The sequence below is a fragment of the Sphaeramia orbicularis genome, chromosome 18 (genome assembly GCF_902148855.1).
Source record: "Sphaeramia orbicularis chromosome 18, fSphaOr1.1, whole genome shotgun sequence".
NCBI lineage: Eukaryota > Metazoa > Chordata > Actinopteri > Kurtiformes > Apogonidae > Sphaeramia > Sphaeramia orbicularis.
The window spans coordinates 23850842-23873764 of record NC_043974.1 but is presented as its reverse complement, the minus strand read 5'-3'; the positions used below and the strand labels follow the sequence as shown (position 1 = coordinate 23873764).

The 22923-nt window shown below is 36.8% G+C and overlaps 3 protein-coding genes across 6 annotated transcripts in view; all 3 read left to right on the top strand.

Annotated features, from left to right (window-relative positions):
• Nucleotides 1-1200, top strand: part of LOC115439013 (tenascin-X-like) — a 27162-nt gene extending 25962 nt beyond the window's left edge. The window contains exons 40-41 of the mRNA XM_030162906.1: nucleotides 249-328; nucleotides 447-1200. Coding sequence (XP_030018766.1) covers nucleotides 249-328; nucleotides 447-515 — 149 coding nt within the window. The 3' untranslated portion in view covers nucleotides 516-1200. The remainder of the gene's footprint in view (nucleotides 1-248; nucleotides 329-446) is intronic.
• Nucleotides 1201-3141: 1941 nt separating this feature from the next.
• Nucleotides 3142-7985, top strand: LOC115438733 (E3 ubiquitin-protein ligase TRIM39-like). The gene is made up of 7 exons (XM_030162518.1): nucleotides 3142-3711; nucleotides 4685-4780; nucleotides 4953-5186; nucleotides 5681-5828; nucleotides 5959-5985; nucleotides 7031-7176; nucleotides 7265-7985. Exons 1-7 carry the CDS (start codon nucleotides 3142-3144, stop codon nucleotides 7685-7687), a joined length of 1644 nt encoding a protein of 547 aa, XP_030018378.1. The 3' UTR covers nucleotides 7688-7985.
• A 413-nt stretch (nucleotides 7986-8398) lies between these two features.
• Nucleotides 8399-21466, top strand: rpgrip1 (RPGR interacting protein 1). Of its 4 annotated transcripts, none has more exons than XM_030162282.1 (31): nucleotides 8399-8743; nucleotides 9171-9289; nucleotides 9466-9519; nucleotides 9833-9950; nucleotides 10918-11123; nucleotides 11263-11365; nucleotides 12146-12286; nucleotides 12925-13030; nucleotides 13119-13142; nucleotides 13229-13375; nucleotides 13521-13594; nucleotides 13800-14020; nucleotides 14176-14282; nucleotides 14396-14446; nucleotides 14577-14756; nucleotides 14855-14972; nucleotides 15140-15303; nucleotides 15396-15741; nucleotides 15880-16040; nucleotides 17008-17240; nucleotides 17327-17442; nucleotides 17688-17896; nucleotides 18329-18384; nucleotides 18490-18550; nucleotides 18631-18782; nucleotides 18862-18928; nucleotides 19059-19113; nucleotides 19788-20063; nucleotides 20144-20228; nucleotides 20857-20987; nucleotides 21081-21466. In XM_030162282.1, the coding sequence occupies exons 2-31, from the start codon at nucleotides 9202-9204 to the stop codon at nucleotides 21353-21355; spliced, it is 4125 nt and encodes a 1374-aa protein (XP_030018142.1). In that variant the 5' UTR covers nucleotides 8399-8743; nucleotides 9171-9201; the 3' UTR covers nucleotides 21356-21466. The 4 variants fall into 4 exon arrangements, with proteins under 4 accessions (XP_030018142.1, XP_030018143.1, XP_030018141.1 ...); XM_030162283.1 differs by having other exon boundaries at nucleotides 9167-9289; nucleotides 19797-20063; XM_030162281.1 differs by having other exon boundaries at nucleotides 9167-9289.
• The last annotated feature ends 1457 nt before the right edge of the window (nucleotides 21467-22923 follow it).

Below are 22923 nucleotides of genomic sequence, written 5' to 3'. Positions count from 1 at the left end.
TGGATTACATTTGGATTTAGCTTAAATTATAAATTGGATTCTGTGGCCAACAAAAAAACTACACTGATGTATGTTTGCATGAAATCAGATTTATATTCATGTTTGGTAATAGTAATAAATAACCAAGTGCTAAGCAAGTAATTTTTACTTAGTAGAGAATGTATAGTAAGTACTTCATTATGTAATTTTTTTTTAAACACTAATTTTATGATTTGATTTTTTATGGGGCATGTTTTGTATGTCTACAGATTATGTTGTTGGACTGAATATCAGACTAGAGTCCACTGAGGTGCTTTCTGAGTTAGAGATGACGAGTCTGATGGAGGAGGTAAGATAAACTGCCGTTTCACTGTCAATTTGATGATGTATATACAAGGAGTTCTCCTCACTAATAACATTTCCTGCCTGTGTCTTTCATTGTGTCTGTGTGTGTTTACTTTGTCCAGGTATTCAGACAATTTGGAATACCAATATCTTCTTCAGTGAGGATTTTGTCTGTTGAACCTGAGACATGAGACTGAAGGACTGAGGTGGTGGAATATGTTTTTCTCATATGTTTAGTCACTCTCCTTAAACCAACTGCTCACAATACAACAATGCACTGATGTCACATAATCCTTTGAAGCTTTATTTTTATAGCTGTTTAGTTAGCTGACACTGTAAAAGAGACTTATTAGACACATTTCTTTAATTCTCATTTCTTACTCAAAAGATTTCAAAAGACCACTTTACTCAGCAGAGGCAATACAACTGTCTTCTGATTTATCAAGTCATTGTTATATCTATATTTCTGGTCATATTATTAATAAGTGAATGAACTTGACTTGGAAGTTGTGATGATGACTTGTTTGTTATAAGATAAGTGCACCTTTAGTTTATTCTTTACTCAACCTAACTCCTTTCAAATGGTGCTCAGAGATATTTTATAGTTTGTTGCATTTCTGACAATGTAACAGATAAACTGTTACATTTTCCTGAATATGGGTGTAGGTATAAATGTTTCTGCCCTTCTGTCTACCTTTAAGACAAAAAATATCAATATAAATGGATACAAATTAAAGATTTACTCTCCCAAAGGCCCCACAGCCCTGTAAATCCAGTCAAACCCCATATCTCATAATGTTGAGAGGAAGAAAAATGTAGTTTTTTTCCTGATCTCAAATAAAATTGTTCATTTTTGCTGTGGTGAAAATCTGATTAAAGGATGTCAAATCAAAATGTTGGATTTGTTGTTTTATGAAAGCTTCTGCAAAAGGTGCATTACCGATGTAGAGTCCCAAGAAGGTTGTGCAGAAGACTGACAAAGAAGCAAATGATGAGAAGTTGAAGAGTGGAAGAGTTAGTAGGTAAATGACCAGACCTAACAGTAAACAAGTCCCTTCCTAAAACTTAAATTGATTTGAAATTAGACAAATGTCAAAACCAAAATAAGAGAGTCGCTAAAATATCCCAAATAAAGAAGGTTATGATGACATATTTAGGAACCACAGATGTCTGATATGATAGTCAACTAATGTGTTGTACAAGACTTTAGGAATGTCATGGTACACGAAAATGACAGTTCACGATACAATACAATGTAGTGAAATGCAGAAAAAGCATCAAAAAACAAACAGCTTAGTTTCTTTTATTTATTTTAAACACAGATTAGTGAAATTTACTTTCTTGCTACAGACAGAAGGCTAATAGGCAAGATGCACAAAATAAGGAATAATAAAGTTTTGCTGTTGGATGTCAGAAAGAGAAAGCAAATAAAGATGATATTCAGTTTGATAGAATACCATCGTTGAAGACACTGTTTTAAACATGGACATTAAACCTTTAACCCGACAGACTGGACTGGACCCAGATGGACACTACATGAGACACAACAACTGGACCTGATTTTAGTTTATGGCCGTCAGAAGCACACACTGAAGCATTGAGTCTCAGTACACAACACACTGAACAACAGAGTTAATCACTACATTATACTCTTTATATTTAATAACCCAGAAGCACAGAAGTGACATGACAAAAATAAAAGCACGAAAGCAATAAAACAGATGGCATCACATGAAAATACACTTCTAAGAATGTGAAGTCAGACTGAAACTAATTATAAAGGGGCATGGATGGACTTTTGAGCAGCTAAATGATGATGTAGTTGTATTATTGGGTCAACATTTCTGCTATGTGAACCAGACGACTCAGATGTGCTTTTAGAGTCTTTAGCAAAATCTTAAAATCTGTTCCAAAATGAGCAGGGAGCCAGTATAGAGAATCTAGGATTAGGGTGATGTCTGTTAAAACTAGTGTGTGAGAGCATTGGATTAAATATTGGACATTGTGCTTATAGTAAAGAGAACAGGAAAACATTTTTGATCTAAGGTTCAAAGCTTAGAAAAACAATGCTATTGTATATTACAATACAAAGAAATAAAACACAATACAGGGCCAGTTAAATCCTCCTGGTCTAGAGTGACACCACCCAGCCTGGAACAACATGATGGTGGGAAAACAGAAAAAAAGACCTTGAACTGAGTCACTCATTGCTGAAAAGAGAGGGAGTGGTAACCACCCAGCAGGGAGGAGTTTAGATCCACAAACCAAGGCCAGTGTTTGCTGTGCCGTCTCAGAGGTCAAGTTTCAATGCTGTTCAGCAACAAGGTAAGATCAGCACTCCATAATGTGATGATTATGTTTTTCCATGCATTCTGGACAAATGGGCAAACAAATTAGAATAGTTTGATTTAATTGATGCTCCTGTTTCTACCCTTGAAGGGGAATGCTGTACTATTTTTAAGCCGTTTGTAGGGTGAGCAGTGAATTCTGGGAGTGTGATACTACAGGGTGATGATTTACAAAATCTGGAAGAGAAAATGCATGCCTTTTCCTTGTATTTTTAATGGGACTTTCCAGTTTGTTGAAATTAATTTACAGCTTTAGTTACACATTACAGAGTTTAGGCCATGTGACTGGGTGGTTGGACTTTGGTTCCTGCCAGGTTTGTATTGTTTCACACTAATGATATGGAAGGTTATAAATGTCTAGTTGTGATAAAAATGCAAACATTTTCTGTGATTTATTTACATTAAATACACAGACCTCTGAGTCAGGTGATTAATTTGAGGGAACATTCTCTGTTTTTTTTCAGAGGTCATGACTTCCCCCAGTGTTTTCCTGTCAGACGTGCAGTTTCAGTGTTGCATCTGTCAGGATGTTTTCTCTGATCCCGTCTCCATCCCCTGCGGACACAGCTTCTGCTTCACCTGCATCACATCACACTGGAGTAGCAGCCAGGCCATCAGCTGTCCCAAATGTCAAGTAGTATTCAAGACACGCCCTGAGCTTTGTGAAAACTCCTTTGCCAAAGAAATGTCTGAGCATATCCGACATAGAAGGCAAAACGGCTTGACGTCACTGCCTGGAAAATCCATACATTGTGATGTTTGTGTTGGTAAGCAAACGAAGGCCGTCAAGTCCTGCCTCGTGTGTCTGACCTCGTACTGTGAGACTCACCTGGAGCCTCACATGAGAGTTTCCACGCTGAAGATTCACAAGCTGATTGAACCTGTGGCGATGCTAGAGACCCGCATTTGCAAAAAGCACCAGAAACTCCTGGAGCTGTTCTGTAGGAGTGACCAGAGATGTGTGTGTGTGCTGTGTACAGAAACTGACCATCGCCGTCATGATACTGTGCCAGTGGAGCGTGAGAGTCAGGAGAAGAAGGTGACACCCTGAACCCCAACTCATCATATATCTGCATTCATCCATGCAAATGGGAAATTAGGAATTAACCAGTCATGAGCCAATAATTGGATCATATTAACATTTTTAGTATCATTAGTTTTTATAAAATGGTATTTGAGCTACACTGGAAAAAATCCAAATCTTACCAAGTGTATTTTTCTCATTTCTAGTCAAAATATCTCATCACACTTAAAATAAGACATAATCACCTAAAGAATAACTTTTCAGTAAGATACAAGAACTTATTTTTAGACAAAAGATCTTGAAAATTATATTTCCAGAAATCTTACCAAGATCATTTTCACTTGTTCCATTGGCAGATTTTTGGTTTTTTTTTTTTGCTTAATTCAAGATTTTTTTTTTTTTGCTTAATTCAAGCAAAAAAAACATCTGCCAATAGAACAAGTGAAAAAGATTTCTTGAAATAAGATTTTCAAGATCTGTTGTCTAAAAATAAGTTCTTATATCTCACTGAAAAGTTACTCTTTAGGTGTTTATGTCTTATTTTATGTGTGATAAGATATTTTGACTAGAAATTAGAAAAATACACTTGGTAAGATTTTCACCTCTATAATCTTAAGCTCACATTTCAATACAAATGTAAGTTTTGTTTACTTCATAGAATCTACAGTGTATTTTGATTTGTTAATTAAATGTATTAGTTTCTTTGCTTCATGGAGCTTCCTGCACTTTTTCATTTTAGGATCATGCTTAAAAGTTCTGTTATTTTCAGTAATTTTTTTCTTTTGAGTTTCTTTCAGTTTTCATTGTTTCTTTTGTTTGGTTTGGTTTGGTTTTTTTTTTTAATCATTGCCAGATATTAGTTATCAGTTCCTGTAATTATGAATAATCAGTACCAGCATCAGATCTGAAAATACATATTGACTGACCATCCCATTTAAGATTTACATTTTTACTCTAGTGTTTTTGCTTCAATTCCTTATCTAATTAGGCTCAGATGAAAAAGACGGAGGCCATGGTTCAACAGCTGATCCAGGAGAGACTGGAGAAAGTGGAAGAAATCCAACTGTCTCTGAAGCTCAGCAAAGTGAGTTAACGCTTAATAAGCTCTCAACACAAAAAAGAAAGTGATTTAAATAAATGACAGGTATACACAGAAGAATCACTGTTTTTACTCATTAGAACTTATGTAAAAAAAAAAAAAAATTTGTTTCTCTTTTTACATTTAATAAAGATACATAAATGCTTTATTTTATCAGGAAAATTCAAAAAGGGACATCGAGCAAAGCTTGGAGATGTTCTCCACTCTATTTAGTTCCTTGGAGAGAAGTCGTGCTGAGGTGGTCAACATGATCCGGAGGAAGCAGGAAACCGCAGAACGCAGGGCGGAGTGGCTCATCACAGAGCTAGAGCTGGAAATCACTGAGCTGCAGAAGAAGAGAAATGAGATGGAGCTGCTTTGTCACACTGAGGACCACCTCCATCTTTTACAGGTCAGCCATGGTGTCACAGTCACTGGAACCTCAAGAGATATCACTTGTCAAAGTTCAGTCTTTCAGAGTAGATCCAAAGTAGATACAAAAAAATTGGACTAGGAAGTGAAGTGAAGAACTGCAAACTTGTTTTCCTAACAGATTAAAATTAAAGGGACAGTGTATATTAAAACAGCCATTATGAGCATTAAAACAGGAAGAGTAATGGTCATCTATAATAGAGCACACTTCATATGAACAAGTAAAACACAAAAACAAAACAATACAAACAGGACAACAGCACAAATATGTAATACTACAGTCCTTGAAATGCCCATAGAAGCTAAAGTGAAGTAGAAGCAGTAGACATTTTTGTTTGGAAATTATTTTCTCTGATCTGTTGTTCTGTATGTTTTTTTCCATCATGTTTCCCCCTCGACCTCCCTTCACCTCATATGGCGTATGTCTCTTCTCTCTTATTAACATGTCCTTCGTATTTGTTGTGTTTGTATCAGAGGTTTCCAGCTCTGAATTCCCCTCAACAAAGCCATGGCTGCTCTGACATTGTTGTACATTCAGACACATGTCTGGGAACTGTAAGGAGGGCTGTCAACAACTTTGAAAAGCAGCTGCAATCAGTTTTGAAAAGGCTTTCCAGTCAAGGTCAGTCTCTGAAAACATCTCCAATCTGTTCTCCACAAAACTACATTCTATTTCAAAGGAGGTAATTTTTGTTTTTATAAAAGCAATAAATACCACTCATTTCAGTTTGTTTTTTTTTTTTTTCTTACAGAGCATGACAAGATGCAGAACTATGCAGGTATTGAAGTGTTTGATAATAAAGCCACAGCAATGACATTTTTCTGTTATTTGGACGCTGTATTTACAAAGCTTATGCTTATTATTTGATAACTGATTTTAAAACTGAATTTTTTAAGAAAATCTTTTCTTAAATCAATCATGAATGAGTCATAACATGATCCTCCGTATGTGACACTTCTACAGACAAGTAAAATAGAAATAGCTGCATTGTTGCAGCTGAAATATAACACATTCTATGTAAAGTCTATGTAGATGAACCATCCATTACAGTGCTGCTCTATCATTATTAGTGTGCAGCATTTATATGATTAAAACAAATGAGTCAGATAGATAACTTGAATAGTGAAATAGTTCAATAAGGAGATTTTTTTTATCGAAAGATACAATGAAATTGACTACACTGTTGGAAAGTTGGAATAATTTTCTTTTCAAACACATTCCTCTTTTTATTCCTATTTAGATCTGTAATATAGATAATTTATTTCAATTACATTCTGCTCTCATAATATTTACAGTATTCCCAAAAAAACATATTTTCTTCTTTTCACATTTGAAATGGAGTAGGCAGAAGTATAACTTATATGTTATATGTCCCTACCCCATTCCTATTACACACCACTCAATTTAACTTTTTTTTTTTTACCTGTTCTCCCACTATTCACACAATATACATCTTATCTAATGTTTTTTTTTTTTATCTATACACCCGGGAAAAAAAAAAAGACAGAACAAATTCAGCAATATTTCTGGCTTTATACATATCAGTAATCACCTTTGACCAGGTGCAGTGATTACATCCTGAGTCCCAGTTACACTTTAACTGTCAAGAATAAATCACATTGTCAGAATTATTTCATGACAAGAGATAAAAATATTTAATTCCAACTATGTGAAACAATGGAAATACACAAACTGCACAAAAATGCCCTTTGTATGTGCAAATTTTAAATGGTTTTAGCTTTAACTGACAAAGTAGATATGCTGTATGGTGAAAAATAGGATATTGTATTTCTATTTACATTTAAGTAATATATCTCAACCAGTGGAAGTTCATCTAGACCCCAGCACAGCAAATCCTTGGTTGGTTCTGTCAGAGGATGGGCGACAAGTTCACGATGGAGATGTTGAACAGAACCTGTCAGACCTGCCACAGCGTTTTGACACAGCGCCATGTGTGCTCGCCACCAGGGTAAATAATAAGTTTAGTTCATGTTAATGCCTGTACTATTTTCAGCCTTTATCACTGATTTTTCAAATAAACCTGTTCTGTTATGCAGGGTTTCACCACAGGGAGGCACTACTGGGAGGTAGATGTGGGAGACAAAACAGCCTGGGATTTGGGCGTGGCTAGAAAATCAGTTAACACAAAGGGCCTGGTCACACTGAGTCCAGAGGACGGCTATTGGACAATTTGTCTGAGGAAAGGAAGTGAGTATCGAGCATGTGCAGGAGAGGCGGAGCTGCTGTGTGTCTCTCAGAGGCCACAAGTTGTTGGGGTGTTTTTGGATTATGAGGATGGGACACTGTGTTTCTACAATGCAGAGACCAAAACTCACATCTATTCCTTCACACAGTTCCAGTTTACTGAGGCCATGTTTCCCTTTTTTAATCCAGAAATGAGTGACAGTGGTGTCAACAAGTCACCATTAATAATTCTCCCAGTTAGTGGAAGTGGGGATTTGGACAACATTACAATATGATGTTGTGTTTTTTATGCTTCAGAAATATTTGTAGTTTTTTATTAGGTGCACTGAATGAAACCTTTTTGTTAGTTTGTCTTAGTATATAAACTTTTTAAATTACAAAACAGTCCATAAGCCATTATTCAGGCACAATGCTAGAGAACAAATGAACTAACAGTGTTTTTGATTTGGATTGAAAATTTGTGATTGTACAAATGACAAATGACAAACTATTAATACTAGGAAATATTCTTGCAGCTCATAGATCACTAGTTTTGTGTTAAAGATGTATTTATTGAATATTTTATACACAGACTCAAGCTTTGTATGACAGTATCTAATAAATATAATGTACAATACATCACAAAATAAACCTTTTCACCCATGAAACATCAATATCCTGTCTCTGATTTAACTCGTTAAACTTCAAACTGGTTTATCTGTCAAACTTCCCATGTTTACTTCCTCCTCCTCCTTTTCTTCACACACACACACACACACACACACACACACACACACACACACACACCTTAAAGTAGAAACATGTTAATCACAGATCTTAGATCTGCCTATCTCCAGCAGTAGCCATCCTCTGTCATCAGTGGCTAAAGCCCAAAGCTGACTTCAGACCTCATCTTAGATTGCACAACCTCATACCAGCTAATCAGATTACTGCAGAGATGAGATTACCCTCAAAGCAGATGGACTATTGAGAAAGACTGTTGTTTAGAGTCTTGAAAGAATGTAATATACACACACTGTGCACTTATAGGCATGCCACTGAACTGAAAGCATGCATGTACACATATCTACAGTCACTACCAGTAAATCTTCTGTCTTTTTTGGAGTTTTCTGAATGAATTTAGATCTGAGAACATGTTTCACAAACTAACAGGGGTTGGGAAAGAGGAAGACAGGATGAAGTGGGATTAAAACTGATATCTTCTGAGCTCAAGGCAGAGACACACTTGTAGAGTCTATGTATTCTGCTGGATGCCAGGATAAAGCAGGCACGTTACATGTTTCTTCCTCTTGACAAGAGGTACACCTTCTTTAGATGGTCATCAGTCAGGGGTAAGTCCAACATTCTGTTTATATTTCCTGTAACTGCATAGAACTGTAGGTTTAAAAAAAAAAAAACACTTACAGAAATATGTTCTTACCTGTGAAATTTGACAGTTCAGCATACATTGACATCAGTTTTGACCATAATGTGCATTGGTATGATTGGTAAATCCAACAGAATCCATCATTCAAAGAGCTGATTACCTCAGCACCGAGGGACTGAGTACTATGTTCAAATATTGAAATATTTGTATTTAGTGAGAGGTATGATCACTCTAGGTGCTACAACGTAGTGATAAATTGTACAATACAGTCATTAAAACCTGGTAAATTAATACATAGGCCTGAAACATTCATGTGCACCCGAAGTTTAATATCATTTGACTTTACTTGATGTTAAAAACACCTCTTTGCTGACTTCACAGTTATCAGTTGGGGCTTATTGATTGTTTGGGACAAGAGGTGTGATGTCTCCAGTAGTGGATGAAACAGCTGGGGATCTCCCAGTCAGGGATGTGGGGATGATGAGAGGAGGACTTATGCCAACTGTCCCAGGTCTGTATGTATCACAGATGTTGATCACTTTGTGTATATGTATGTGTAAATGTCTATGTGGTTTATTTTTATTCAGAAAGTTAAGATTTAGATTGGATGTTTTGAGTGAAGGGTACAATTCTGTTATGCACAAGTACAAGTGAATATATATGAAACATTTTCTGTTGTTTCAACAGATACTCTGCGAGATACAAAACCATGGAAGAAACATCATGTACTGAAGACAAAAGGTAAAACCCAGATACAAGGGCATAGTAAAATAGCAGCTCATTATGAAATGTCTCTGGCTCAGTTCCTAGTCTTAGTATTATTGACTTTACTCTTCATTTGAATACAACCCAATAACACAGAATAATAATAATTACCATTCATTGAAAGTCAGAGTTCTGTGTCTCTCTACCTTTGTTTCCTGTTTGCGCCCCAAACTCGTGAAATACTAAATAAAATTTTACAAAATTCTTTCAGGTATCAGCCTCAGTTGGTATTTCAGACTTTTTATCAGAGACATTTATCCTGTTCCTCATGCATCTGTCTTTCCTTCAGACCTACATCGTGTATTTCGGTTTCCCAAAGAGCATCTGGAGGACCTGTGTTTACGGCTACAGGAAGAGAACAGCATGCTGAAACAACACACACGTACACAAGAGCAGAGACTACGCAGGTAAGAACTAATACTGAGGCATACAAATTTTCTAAACACCTCCTTTTTTGCAGGTTTCATACCATTAACAGGTGATGGGATCCAAATCTCTGTATCCAGCTCAGTACTCAGTCATATTGTCTTTTTCTCTGGAGTTTAAATTTCATTCCACTGAGATCTATTGAGGCCTGAGATGTGTAAAATCTGAATGAAAGAGTTTAAAAGGTGTAACGCAGAATAATAATTTATACTTTTTAATGTTGTGGATGATTTACAGTTTTAATCAACTGTTTTCTGGCTTTAAATTAGAGACAAAATGTGACCGAAAAATACTCTAAAATATACTAAAACTAAATGACAAACATGATATTCATGCTATAAATTTGAGTAAAACACCCAGAATCCTATGAAAGTAATGATCAATAATTGTTTTTTTTTTTTTTTTTAATTTAACCTTTATTTAACCAGGAATACCTCACTGAGATTAAAAATCTCTTATGCCAGACTGCCCTGGCAAAGACAGGCAGCAGCAAAAATGTATGTCATTTCCAAATAGTATCAAACCAAACACACAATCAGAATAATACAGATAAACTAAAAAAAAATACAAAATGTACAGTTAAAGCCCATTTTACAAATAACCATGAGTCAGTAAATAAATAAATAAATAAATAAATAAATAAATAGAAACATCAATGTTATTTTATGGCAGTCAGATGAAATTAAATCATATTTCTGATGCACAGCTAAACAGTCATTTTAATAATAATAATAATAGTAATAATAATAATAATAATAACAATAATACATTTTATTTGTATAGTGCTTTTCATAGAACTCAAAGACACTTTACATGCAGCAGATAAAAACAGAAACCAGGCATATTAAAAACGGATTAAAAGTAGGTGCAAAGGCAGGAAAGCAAAAGCAAACGCATTTTGATCTGCTTTACACGTTAGTGATGAACATCTTCTCCTCCTTGTCTTAGGATGTCCACCAGACTGATGCGCATCCAACAGGCTCGTCCCAGCTCTGGTGGTGTTAAGGAGAGGGACATGGAGGACACCATGCAGGAGCTGGAAGCCCGTGTGGCAATGCTAGAAAGCCAAAAGGAGGTCCTGCAGAATAAGTTAACCCTGGCCAAGCAGCACATTATGGACCTTGGAGGGCGCACACCATACAAGCTCAGCAAAGGTGTAAATGCTTTTAGTGGCATGGATGGATGGATGGATGGATGGATGGATGGATGGATGGATGGATGGATGGATGGATGGATGGATGGCAAAGAACAAATGAAGTAAATCTCTTCTTGTCTATCTTTTTGTACTGGTAGGTAAAAGTATTGAAGGGGAGGGTGGAGTCAGGAGGGCAGCGCAGACGGCTCCACCTCGCTATGGACCATCACTAGAAGACACAAAAGCAGAGATGGAACGATTGTAGGTGTTAAAGGCGTTTTATGTAGTATTGATATTCCAAACTCTCAAGCAGGGGGAAGTTGTTCATCAGAACACACTCACAGCTACTAAAACCATTGATGAATTAACGCTATGTCTCCACAGACTGTATCACATGCTGCGTCAGCTAGTTTGCATTATAACTCTGTTTTTAGACAGAAAACAGCCACAGTAAAACCATGAATCACCTCTGTTTTCTGTACACTTTGCTGCAATAAATAGTTGTTTGGAAACTTTGAAATGAGGCCAGAACTGTCACAGTTTAGTCTGAGCTGCGGTTCAACAAACAGCCAACTTGGCAAATATAATAACTTGAACCTTCGTAAGCCTCATAATCAAACTCACCCAGGTAGAAGAAACGCTGCCATTCAGCAACAAACTCCATTGTTTTCATTCAGAGCAGTGTCTATTTCTTCTAGATTTTATCACTTGGTCACTTTTTTTGGACTCTAAAAGTTGTTTCTTATCAGTTCTCATCACATCTTGTCACTTTATAACACTTCAGTCAAAGACCCCTTGGCATTAGTTTTTCTCACCATATGAGACCAGCAGAGTAACTCTCTACTACTTGTAGTGGTCACATAAATTGGTAAAATTAATGTAAATTCATTCAGTTTATATCTCTACAATCCACTACACTGACTTCTTTTACATAACCTCAGGAGAAGTTTTTTTTCTGCATGCTTTAATGATACTTTTAGGTCATATTTGAATTCTTTAAAGTAGAAATAGTGCATAAACCCCTGATGCCTCCACCTGCAGCAGGTCCAGTGTGACGGAGCAGGTTCGGATCGCAGAGCTGGAGCTGACTGCACAGTCACTCAGAGACACACTGAGAGAGAAGGAGAAGGAGATAGAAGGAACCATGAAAGACATGAGGAGGTCACAGGCTGAGAGACACAGGTGAGGATAGCTTCATAAATCAGAATGACACAAGAGTTCATATATTTTTGAGAATTTTGTCAGGTTTTATTTTATTAGTTTTTACTCTTTCATGTATTTCAGTTGTTTTTCAGTTCATCCTAGTTTTAATTAGTCCTTGAGTAGTTTTAATTCTATTTTTCTGTTGAAGAATTAAGTAGCTTATTTTTAATTTCTACAGTTCTAGTATCATTTTATTTCATCATGAAAAATCATGATTTATAGAAACTTGAAAGAATGCAGCAGGTCAAATAATATTTACAAATCATTGTTAATTAGTAGCCTCATATTATGCAATCTCATTTTATTATAGTATACCATAAACCATTAAAATTGGGGGTCTGTGTTGCTTTGGTTCTTGAAGTTTTTACCTACTTTTTGTGTTTTAATATTTTGTTCAGTATACAGGCTTTTGATTTTCTGATTAAATACTAATGAACACATTGCTTAGTAGGTGGGATAGTAGCAGTCTAAATTACTTTCCACTTGACACTGCTATCTGGTTGTTACTAAATCATAAATGTAATTTATAATTGAGTATAATCCTGATGAAACAGTGAACATTCCTGAGCCATAACAATCTATATATTGTACATTTTTCCTCGATGTTTTTCTATTAGAATCACTATCAGAGAGAATGTGGATCTGATTCGTCTACAAAAGCAGCTTTCAGAAAAGAGCACTGCCCTGAGAATCACCCAGGAGAAGTTTAACAACTTGCAAGAAGTACGATGCCCATTCTGTCACCCACTGAAGATGTAAATCATACATTATGTAGTTATTTCACAGTTATTCTTTCATTCTTCTTTCCCAGGCTTTTGAGAAACAGTTAGACGAGGTAAAATCCCTTTGCACATTCACAAATCTCAAGCAAATTCTTCAGTAAGTGCAGCTCGTTTTCATTTGTATGACACGTTCTCTTAGAGTCAAAAGTCACTGAGGGAAAGCCAGACGGCTCTACTGGGGAAGGTGGAGGAGCTGACTGAACAGCTGAAGCAGGAGAGACAGAGAGCGTTGGGGCTGGAGGGAAAGCTTACCTCTGCCTCCCTCTCTCTGCAGACGCTGGACAAGGTACTGCATCACACAGGAAAATGAACATGTACGGTGTAAAACCAGGCTGGGAAAATGAGTGGTACAAGTTTTATGAAGACTAGAAAGACTATGTGATGTATGGTCAGAAGAATGTAAGGATTTTTTTTGTTTCTTTTGTCTTCAGTTACAAGATAGGATATCAGACCTAGAAGGAGAGAGGGACCTCATAAAAGAAAACTATGACACTCTACTTGAAAGGTAAGGATTAAAGTCTTTAGCCTTGAAAATTCAAATGGAGTGATAAGATCTGACAAATTTATCAGTCATCAAGGAACTGATGTTTCAGATAGAGCCTTGTGTATTCTAAATATTTGCTTTTGTCCTGAAAAGGTTTACTTGACAGCATGACATGCATTTCAATGAAACCTGTTTTGTGCATAAGTATGTCTTTCTTCTTTCACAGAACTTTATCTGTTCAAAGTAGTCATGATGTTCAGACTGAAAAACCAACAGAAGTGAAGTTAAAGATGGAACAACATGGAGAAAACGTGTGGAGAATGGACATCCAAAGACTGGAACAGATGCTGCAAGTTGAAAGGGAGGAGAGAAGCAGACTGGAACTGGAGAAAGAGAGACTGAGACAAGAGAAGGAGAGACTAGAGGAGCAGAGAGCACGAGAAAGAGGTGGGGCTTTCAGCATTTTTGTATTTTGTTTTGGAATTTAAATATCAATGCCACATCAGCTATGTCACAAAAGCTAACATCAGATATCTGGGAAGTTCCTGTAAATAGTGTTGCAGTAAGAGAGGTATAATCATGTTTGCTGTTGTTTTATGTAGAATCTCCTGTGTTGACGAGAAACAAACCAGAAAATCTGCAACATGAAATTCTCCAATATAAAGAGCAGATATCTACTCTACAGGAAAGACTGGACTCTGTCACCAAGGTTAGAGATAACTGAATAATAGAGCAACATCAACGTGCAAAACTATTTTATATATCTGTCACTTCTTGTTGGTTTGTATCCTATTATCACACTCTGGCTCTCCTCTATTTTAGGTGTTTGACATGAGTGTTGAGGATCTCAGTGATACACTTATACAGATTAGGGTGAGTGCATACTATGACCTCTCAAACCAACCTAATTTTCATTGTTACATGTCCATTTTGCAGGCTTCAGCATCCCTATTTTATTTGAAAAAAAAAAAGTTTTTGCATCACACCCTCTTTTCAACCGCAGGCCTTTAGGATGCAGCAGGAAAGCAGAGAGATCCCGTGTTTCCTTGATGTTGACGGAAAAGTGGATGATTCACCTCATGAGCTCACAAACATTCAGGCATCACATGCTGAGACTGTGCTAGAATTACAGAAAACTCGAAACCTTTTATTGCTGGAGCATCGCATCACCAAGGACGCGCAGGTATATACATGTTCCAACTTCTAATATATTTTTCTGTGTATAGTACATTCAGTAATACATTTAATTCCCTTGTCTCCAATTAAAATTTGCTCCCCAAGGAAGAGTTGAACATAGTCACACACAAGATGGAGAGGGAGAGGGAAGAGAACAGGAGGAGGATAGCAGAGAAAGACAAACTTCTATCAAAAAGAGCTCTACAGATTAACACATTACAAGGTAAAACAACATCTGCTTTGTACAGAGCAAATGCAAGAACATTCCAAAACAATATATGCAGTTTGGTTTGGAAAACATAACTTGTATTTACAAGCAAAGCACAAATAGCCCAAAAAACACCCCAACACAGTATTTCAATGTAATTATTTTCCATTTGTACATTTCAGCCCAGTTGAAAGAGCTAGTATACAGCCCTAGGAATTACAAACGGACCATCCCAATACAGTACACTTTGCCAGCTGGAGATCAGGAAGTGGAGGAGCCCACTGAAGATGATCTGTCACTCTCTCAACTGAGGGCTGGAGAGTCACTGTTGGAGATTCAGCTTAAGGTTAAGAATATCCCACCTTGCACTTTGTTTTTTCACTCTTCTTTTAAACTAGCCTCCCATGAAACTAATATATATGTTTATGACCCCCCCAGGCTGCCACTTTCACCCCAGCAGGGCTTCGGACTCTGACTACCCTTTGTCCTTTAGTGGATGGATCTGAAGACATTGTGACCTTTTGCACCTACGGCCTCTTGGATTTTGAAGTTCACTCCACTCCTATGGTGTCAGGCAGCCACCCAAACTATGGCTTTACATCCCGCTACACTCTGACAGCCCGTGATCTGGGACGGCTGGGAGGTCAGGGGTCAAGGGTCAAAGTGGAACTCCACCAGGCGTTAGGGGGTGTTCAGTTTGTGACGCATGGAAGTGGGCAGATGTCACTCAAGGGAGCCATGGGAAGGAGAGGGGAGCGAAATAATGGACGTGTAAATATCACTGGTGAGTTACCTTGATCTAATATGACAATATTTCTTGAGATTTATTGAATGTTTTTATTTACTTTCTCTTGCTCTACATGTGATTATCTCCATTGCTTTCAGAAATACAGGAATTTGTCTGTCTCTCTGCTTTCTTAAGGCTCTGAGGGTCAAATTGTAGGTGTTGTGGATTTCTGGGTTCGACTGTTTCCTCCTGCAGAGCCAATGGACACTATTACAGAAAGAGAAGTTGAACGGAGAACAGCGCCACAAAGGAGACCAGTACAAATCTCACTGGGTTGGCAAGACAGTCAACATGAGGTAAAACAGAAACACAGGAGAAGGCTATATTTACAAATCTGCAAATCCATTTGTCTACTTTTACTCTAGTACAGTACTTGTGTATTTTGTCAATTTGCATTTAGCGCTATTAAAATTTCCACTCCATTACATCTAAGAAGCAAATATTGAGCAGTACTTCATACTCCACTACATTTATTTGATAGCTATAGGTACTAGTTGTTTTTTATGTCTTACTGAAAGCAGTGTGTATTGACTCACATTTGAGATGACTATGAGATGTCGAAAGCTCCATTAGATAGTGATTTTTTTCCTCTATTGCCCTCATATATGGAGGACCGAACCTGCCATATTGAGAAATATATACAGAAATATAAAAATGGCTTGATAAATTAATTTCCGTACCATTTATTTATCTATTTTGTCCTTATTTATATTTTTCCTTCTTTAATTTTTATCCCTGCATGTATTCCTGGGTTGCTGTCTATTTACATTTTCTTTATCTCTTTTCTTATTTATTTCTATATCTTATTCGGTTTATTCAGTTTATTTATTTATTCAGGTTCAGTCCTCACATGGTTTCAGTTCAATAAATGTTGTTATGACCCAATATATGGCTAAAAAAGATTAGAGAAAAAGAAATAAAAAACTAAAAACAGCTGTGTATCAGAAGTTTGTTTCATGCTTCTTCCCTCTTCCATTACTTATGTGACAAACCCTATGAATTACTTGGCGTCTCTGTTTCAAAAAAAATACTGACATCAACATGTTGCAACAAAACTGACGTGTTTCCATGATGTCGTATGTAATATTATATCAGTCACAGGTACTTTTATTTAAAAACTTTTACCACATTTTGCTGCTAATACTTTTATACTTTTACTAAATAGACTTTATCATGTAGAATCACTTGTTACTTGCATAGCTCTTTCATCAATGAATGATTGAATCTCATTTTAACACTATTAACATTTAACTCTATTTTCAGGAGTTACATGACTATGGTGGAGGGATACCCAATGAGTTGGTGGTTATGTTGGAGCGCTGTGTTGGCTTAAGTGCACGCTGGCCTGGACTCCTTCCTGATGCCTACCTGCAGTATAGGCTCTACGACCTGCCACCACATGTCTCTGAAACAGTGCAGTGTACTCCTGACCCGGTGTTCAACGACACTACCAGCTACCCACTAGCAGTAACAGCTGATGTGCTGCACTACCTGAGGTATGTAAGCCTGTACACTGAAATAACTGTACACTTATTCGGTTTTTGGTAAATATATTGGTACTATCCAACTATTCTTATTCCAGGTCAAGCAGTCTGTGGATCTATGTTTTTGATGATAGTGATGATCAGATGCCACCAGCTTATCTGGCTAAGACCCCAGTCCCACTTCGAGTTCTTGCCACAGGCAGCGAGATCAGAGGTGAGACAGCAAAACACTGTACTTAATAATATAATGTGATTTACAACTAAATAGTTATATCTGTATCCTTCACTGGATGGACCTTTAAATTAAATGTGGGTCACATGGTGAGACAGAAGTAGTGCTGTCATACCAAATTCTGCTTTTCAGTTCAGAGTATTTGTATTTAAGATGAAGGACAAAGTGATCTTTTTCAAATAACGCTGTCTCATCATTCATCAGTGTGTCTGTGTTTTACCTGCTAGGTGACTATGTCCTGAGGGATCCAGCCGGTGGCCCGCGGGGTATGGTCAGAATCATGATAAAGTGGAAGTACCCTTTCCATCCACCAGCAGACACTACACTTGGACGACAGGGGAGACAGGACAGGACAGTGGAAGGCACTGAAAGGGAGAAGCTGAAGAGAGAAGGGGTTGAGGTGTCACAGAGGCCCATAGCCAAGCCCAGAGTGAAGGTGATATTACTTTGATTCATGTTTACGGTAAAATGGTAAATGGACTGAACTTATATAGCGCATTTTCTACACCTGCAGGGTGCCCAAAGCGCTTTACAATGTCATGTTTAAACTAAAAAAAGTGAGAACAAAGAGTAATGCTTCAAAGTTGAAAAATTATGTATACATTTAGTGACAAAAAAGTAGTGATCAAAGTAACAAAAAAGTTACATAGACCTTAGTCATGTCATAAAGTATAACAAAAATACTCTTCATTGAATGATAATTTTTATTTCTACAAAAAGTTTGAGTTTAACCTTGTTACAAAATTATTACCTTGATATCTTTTCTACCCTTGGTGTTTTGGAATCTCTAAAAGTTCTAAATGTTGAGTGCCGAGCAAAGTATGTTTTGATTTCCTAAAACTTGAATTTCTAAAACTCTCCTGTGTAAATACTTGTGGAAAAAACTTCAAGTTGCACACACATCAATCAACACAGTGAAAGATTACAGACACTGTACAATACTTTTGTTGAGTTGAATTCAACAGTCACCAAAAAGAATTTTTTAAAGAGTTTAGCTTTCTGATGTGTTTGATTTTCTGTGTCTTTGTCACAGACTCAGCTACTGGAGCCAAAAGGAACCCGAGCTGAAACAAAAGAGACAAAAGTTCAGGTAAAGTTTTGAGCCCCGTCAGCAGTAGTGTGCATGAAAATATATGTGTTATATAGATCCTGATTTGTGTGTGTTTACAGCCTCAATCTCCATCTGGTAAACAGAAGAGTTCACAGGAACTAACCACAGACAAGAAAAAGTCCACCAAGAGGCCACCTGACCTTTACCGTGACACACTCCGCCTGACACCTGAGCCACGACTGATGTCACCCTCTCGGTTATCAACAAGCAGGTAAATTGATGTTTTTTTTTTCTCTCCTTGCAATCCTTTTAATACAATTACATGTTTCACAAACTATTTTATATTTCAGACCATCTTCCAGACAATCACCAGCTTCATTGTCCAGGGGAAGCTCTGCTAGTGACATCAGGACTCAGGTGGAAGTTCATTCTCTCATTTATTTGCTTAAAGGTCTTAAACCAAAGCAAGAAAAGGGAATTATTTATGAAATCAGTTCAGTAGTAAACTGGCTGGTTAATGGATGTGTATCTTATTTCTTCTTCTCAGGATCCTCAGTCTGTGGATCAGGTGTCAGAAGATAAAGAAGAGGAGAATGAGAGTGGTAACTACTTATTAACACACAATAGACCTAATCAGCCTCCTTAGTTTCTCAGCAATATGAAACCTTATTTTGGAATGCAAAAAATAATCTACTACCTCAAAACCTTCTATACATTGAATATGTAACATGAGGGTTTGTTGGTGGTTAATGGTTCATTCTTTATAGAATGAGACAGCAGGATGGAGACGGATTTCTTCTTGAACTGTGCTTTACTTTTCACACACTTCCACTACCACCACAACACTTCTTGACACATGTCCTCACATGACTGAACTAACCAATCAGGAGCTAGCAGTATTTAGATTGGTAAATGTAAGTGATTTAGAAAGGCAGATTCAACAGATTGTCTTAGCTGCTTGTATATAACAAATGAGAATATTTAAATGTGTAAATGTGTAAATAATAATTCTGCAAATATAATAAATAGTTAATTGGGTAAACACTGCCAATATATTTTTTAACAAATACATGAATTAACTTATTCCCTGTAATATGAATTTACTTCACTGTTAAACCTTACATTTCTTCAACATAAATTACCTTAACTTCTGAGCCTTACAAATATATGAGACTTTAAATCGGATTATTAATTTTTTCTGAAATAAAAAGTAGTTTGTCAACTTATTAGATTTTATATATCTAAATTAAATGTAATGTATTTCTGGCTGTTGCAGAGGGGAGTGAAGCTGCAGAATCTTCAGATTCACATTCCTCCCAAAGCGACATTATCATCATTCCCCCAACACGCAAAGTAAGAAAAGGGCAGAAGATGAGAGTTGAGATCCTGTCGCTGACATTTGAACCATCCTCACATGTGGCGCTGGATAAATCAATTCAGTGTGTTTATGTGGAATATCGACTACTGGGTGTTCCCATGGAGACAACAGAAACACCAATGTCCCTCCGCAAGCCCACAAAGGGGGAGGAGATTCACTATAACTTCACAAGAGGTGAGGGGAAGTGGATGTCGTGGTTTCCTGTATATATTCTAATAAAATATAAAAGCTAATTAATTCTTTGTCTCTCTCAGTGATCTATGTGGATGGCCTCCACTCAGCTCCACTCCGACAGTATCTTTACACTATGTTGGAGAGGACGGATCCCAACAATGGCAGGTGTGTACATAAGTTTGTCTTTGCCTTTTTTTGGATGTCTGCAGACAGAACTTTGTTTTTCTTGTTTCCTCTCCCATTAATCATGTGATAAGCCCTCAGATGCATTTGTCCCCTGATGTAAATAAAACTGGATATGATGGGCAAACCAGCTCCAGCAGAAACAACAACATACTACTCTTAACATCATCCCTAATCTAATGATGTCTCATTTAATTGTATATCAGTCAGAGGAACCAAACCCGTTCTTTAATATCAGTTCTTATCAATTATCACTACTTTTTACTGCTAATTCTTACAGTTTGTACTTTTAAGACCGTTTTTGATGGAGGACTTTTATAATGGTGCATTTGTACTTTTCTGTCTCAGTGCTGTATCTGAATACTTCTTCCTCCTTTATTAAATTTTTTCATCCTGGGACACAAGATCATAGGATATACCTATAGTGTGAAAATAGTATTCTCTTTTATCTCTCTTTGGTCATACTTTAAAGAACAATCACTTGTTTTGTGTGTGTGTTGTTTCATCAAAAAAAATCAAAATCATACTGTACTTCACCACTTAACTATATTTGTTGTCCTTTCAGTCAGTGCTTTACAATGATATTAAAAATGTGTGTTCATCATGGTAGGTTGAAATTCACAGTAGTCAGCGAGCCGATGGATGAGGAGGAGGAGGAGTGTGTGGATGTCGGACATGCCTTCGTTGACCTCCAGGAACTGCTGCTCACAGGAAATGATGTCATTGAACAACAGATCGACAGTATGTGTTTGTTTGACACTTAATGTGCTTGTAATGCTTCCTATCCTTCTACTGTGAGTGTTGTTACAATAGCTTCACTTGTGTGTCTTTCAGTCGTGAGTGTGGATGAAGATAAAGAAGTGATTGGAAATCTCAAAGTGTCTGTAGAAGCAGCAAAAGCTCTAACTGGGATATATAAAGAGTTTCACCCGAAGAAGCACACTAAGAAAAAAGATGAGACAGAGGAAGATGAGGATGAAGATGGAGATGAAGGTGAAGACAGAGGTGAAGATAAAGATGAAGTGGAGAAGGAAGAAGAGGAGCAGGAAAAAGCAAGCAAGAAAAAAAAGATGCAAATGACAGATTGTGATGATGACAGTGACTTCTAATGAAAGTATAAATAAGAGGTGATCAAAGAATGAGTCTACACAAAGGGCAAAGCCATTCCTCTGATGTTTATTCAACAATTTTCATAAGAAATTAACCAAATAATTAGAAATAACAAGTGTTCAGAGAATGCAAACCTCCACCAAGCACCCCGAATGGTGTGCATGTGTGGATCGACTATTTCTTTTTAAATTGAACAGTTTCAAGGTTTTTCCATACAGCAGAAAAAGTTGAAGCTTGCTACCAGTCATGTGTTTGTCAAATTTTATTAAATTCCAGTCAATATTTGTTGAGTTATAATGAAAAATGTGTCGTAAAATGGGATTTTCAATGTTAAATTGAAATGTCCACAGAGTCCACATTCCACAGTGGATGTGGACAATTTTGTGCCAGATACAAGATATTGTTATAAGCTACAGGTGTATCAAATTGGAGGCTAATATGAGTTGTTTTGAATTTTTTATGAATTTTCGAAAATTGCTCAATAATGAGAAATAGGAAAATTTGAGATTTTGTGACCTTGCTGTGACCTTGAACTTTGGCCTAATTGGCCCAAAATTTAATGGGTTCGTCCCAGGGCCTAGGCCTATCTGTGGGTAAAATTTGGTAAAGATGGTTGAAATAGTTTTCCCGTAAAGTTGCTAACAAACAAACAAGCAAACAAACAAACAAACACACAAAGCAAAGTGATCACAATACCTCCTGGTGGAGGTAAAAAGGCTGATCTATCAATTGTCCATGTGACTATTTCCTTCCTGTGCTCAAATATTTAACTGATCCACTCCCAAAGTCTGATCCACAGGTATCTCTCAAGTCATTTTAACTGATTACTAAAAACAGCTTTTCCTGTATTGCAATTTTTACTCGAAAAGGAGGAATTTTATGATGGTATTGAATCCTTGCACTGTATTCATAATTATCTCATTACATAAACTCTCATGAAAGGCTTGTTGAGATCCAGTTTTATTTCATGGATGACAAGAAAAGAAGAGTTTGTTTGTCTCATTTGAATGCATTTGTGAAGTCTCATTTGTCAAGTATTTACATTGAGAATATCTTATTATTCTGAGGAAATAAAAAACAATGGGATAGCCTGTTACTCCCACATATATGCATTCAATAACATAATTCTATAGATCACATAAACCCAGATAGGCTATGGCCCCCCATCAACTCTCTGGAGGTCTAAGTGGTTTGGACAATAGATAGGTGGATATAGATCAGGGATGTCATACGGCTCACAGGCCAAAACTGGCCCACCAAATGTTCCAATGTGGCCTGCAGGATGAATTTGCAAAGTGAACAGTCAATGGTTTTAAACTGATTTCTGTTCAGGGTCCACATACAGCCCAATTTAATCTCAAGTGGGTCAGACCAATAAAATAACTTAATAACCTGCAAATACAACTCCAAACTCCAACATTTGAATAATATTATGCCTGTTACTAAATGTTTTGTGCCTTTGTAGATCCACTAAAATCTGTACTTTGTAATGCACTTGTATAAATGAGTTGAGGCATAATGTTGTTGTTTATTGCATTTATTTTTCTGAAGAAATTTCAGGTCATTT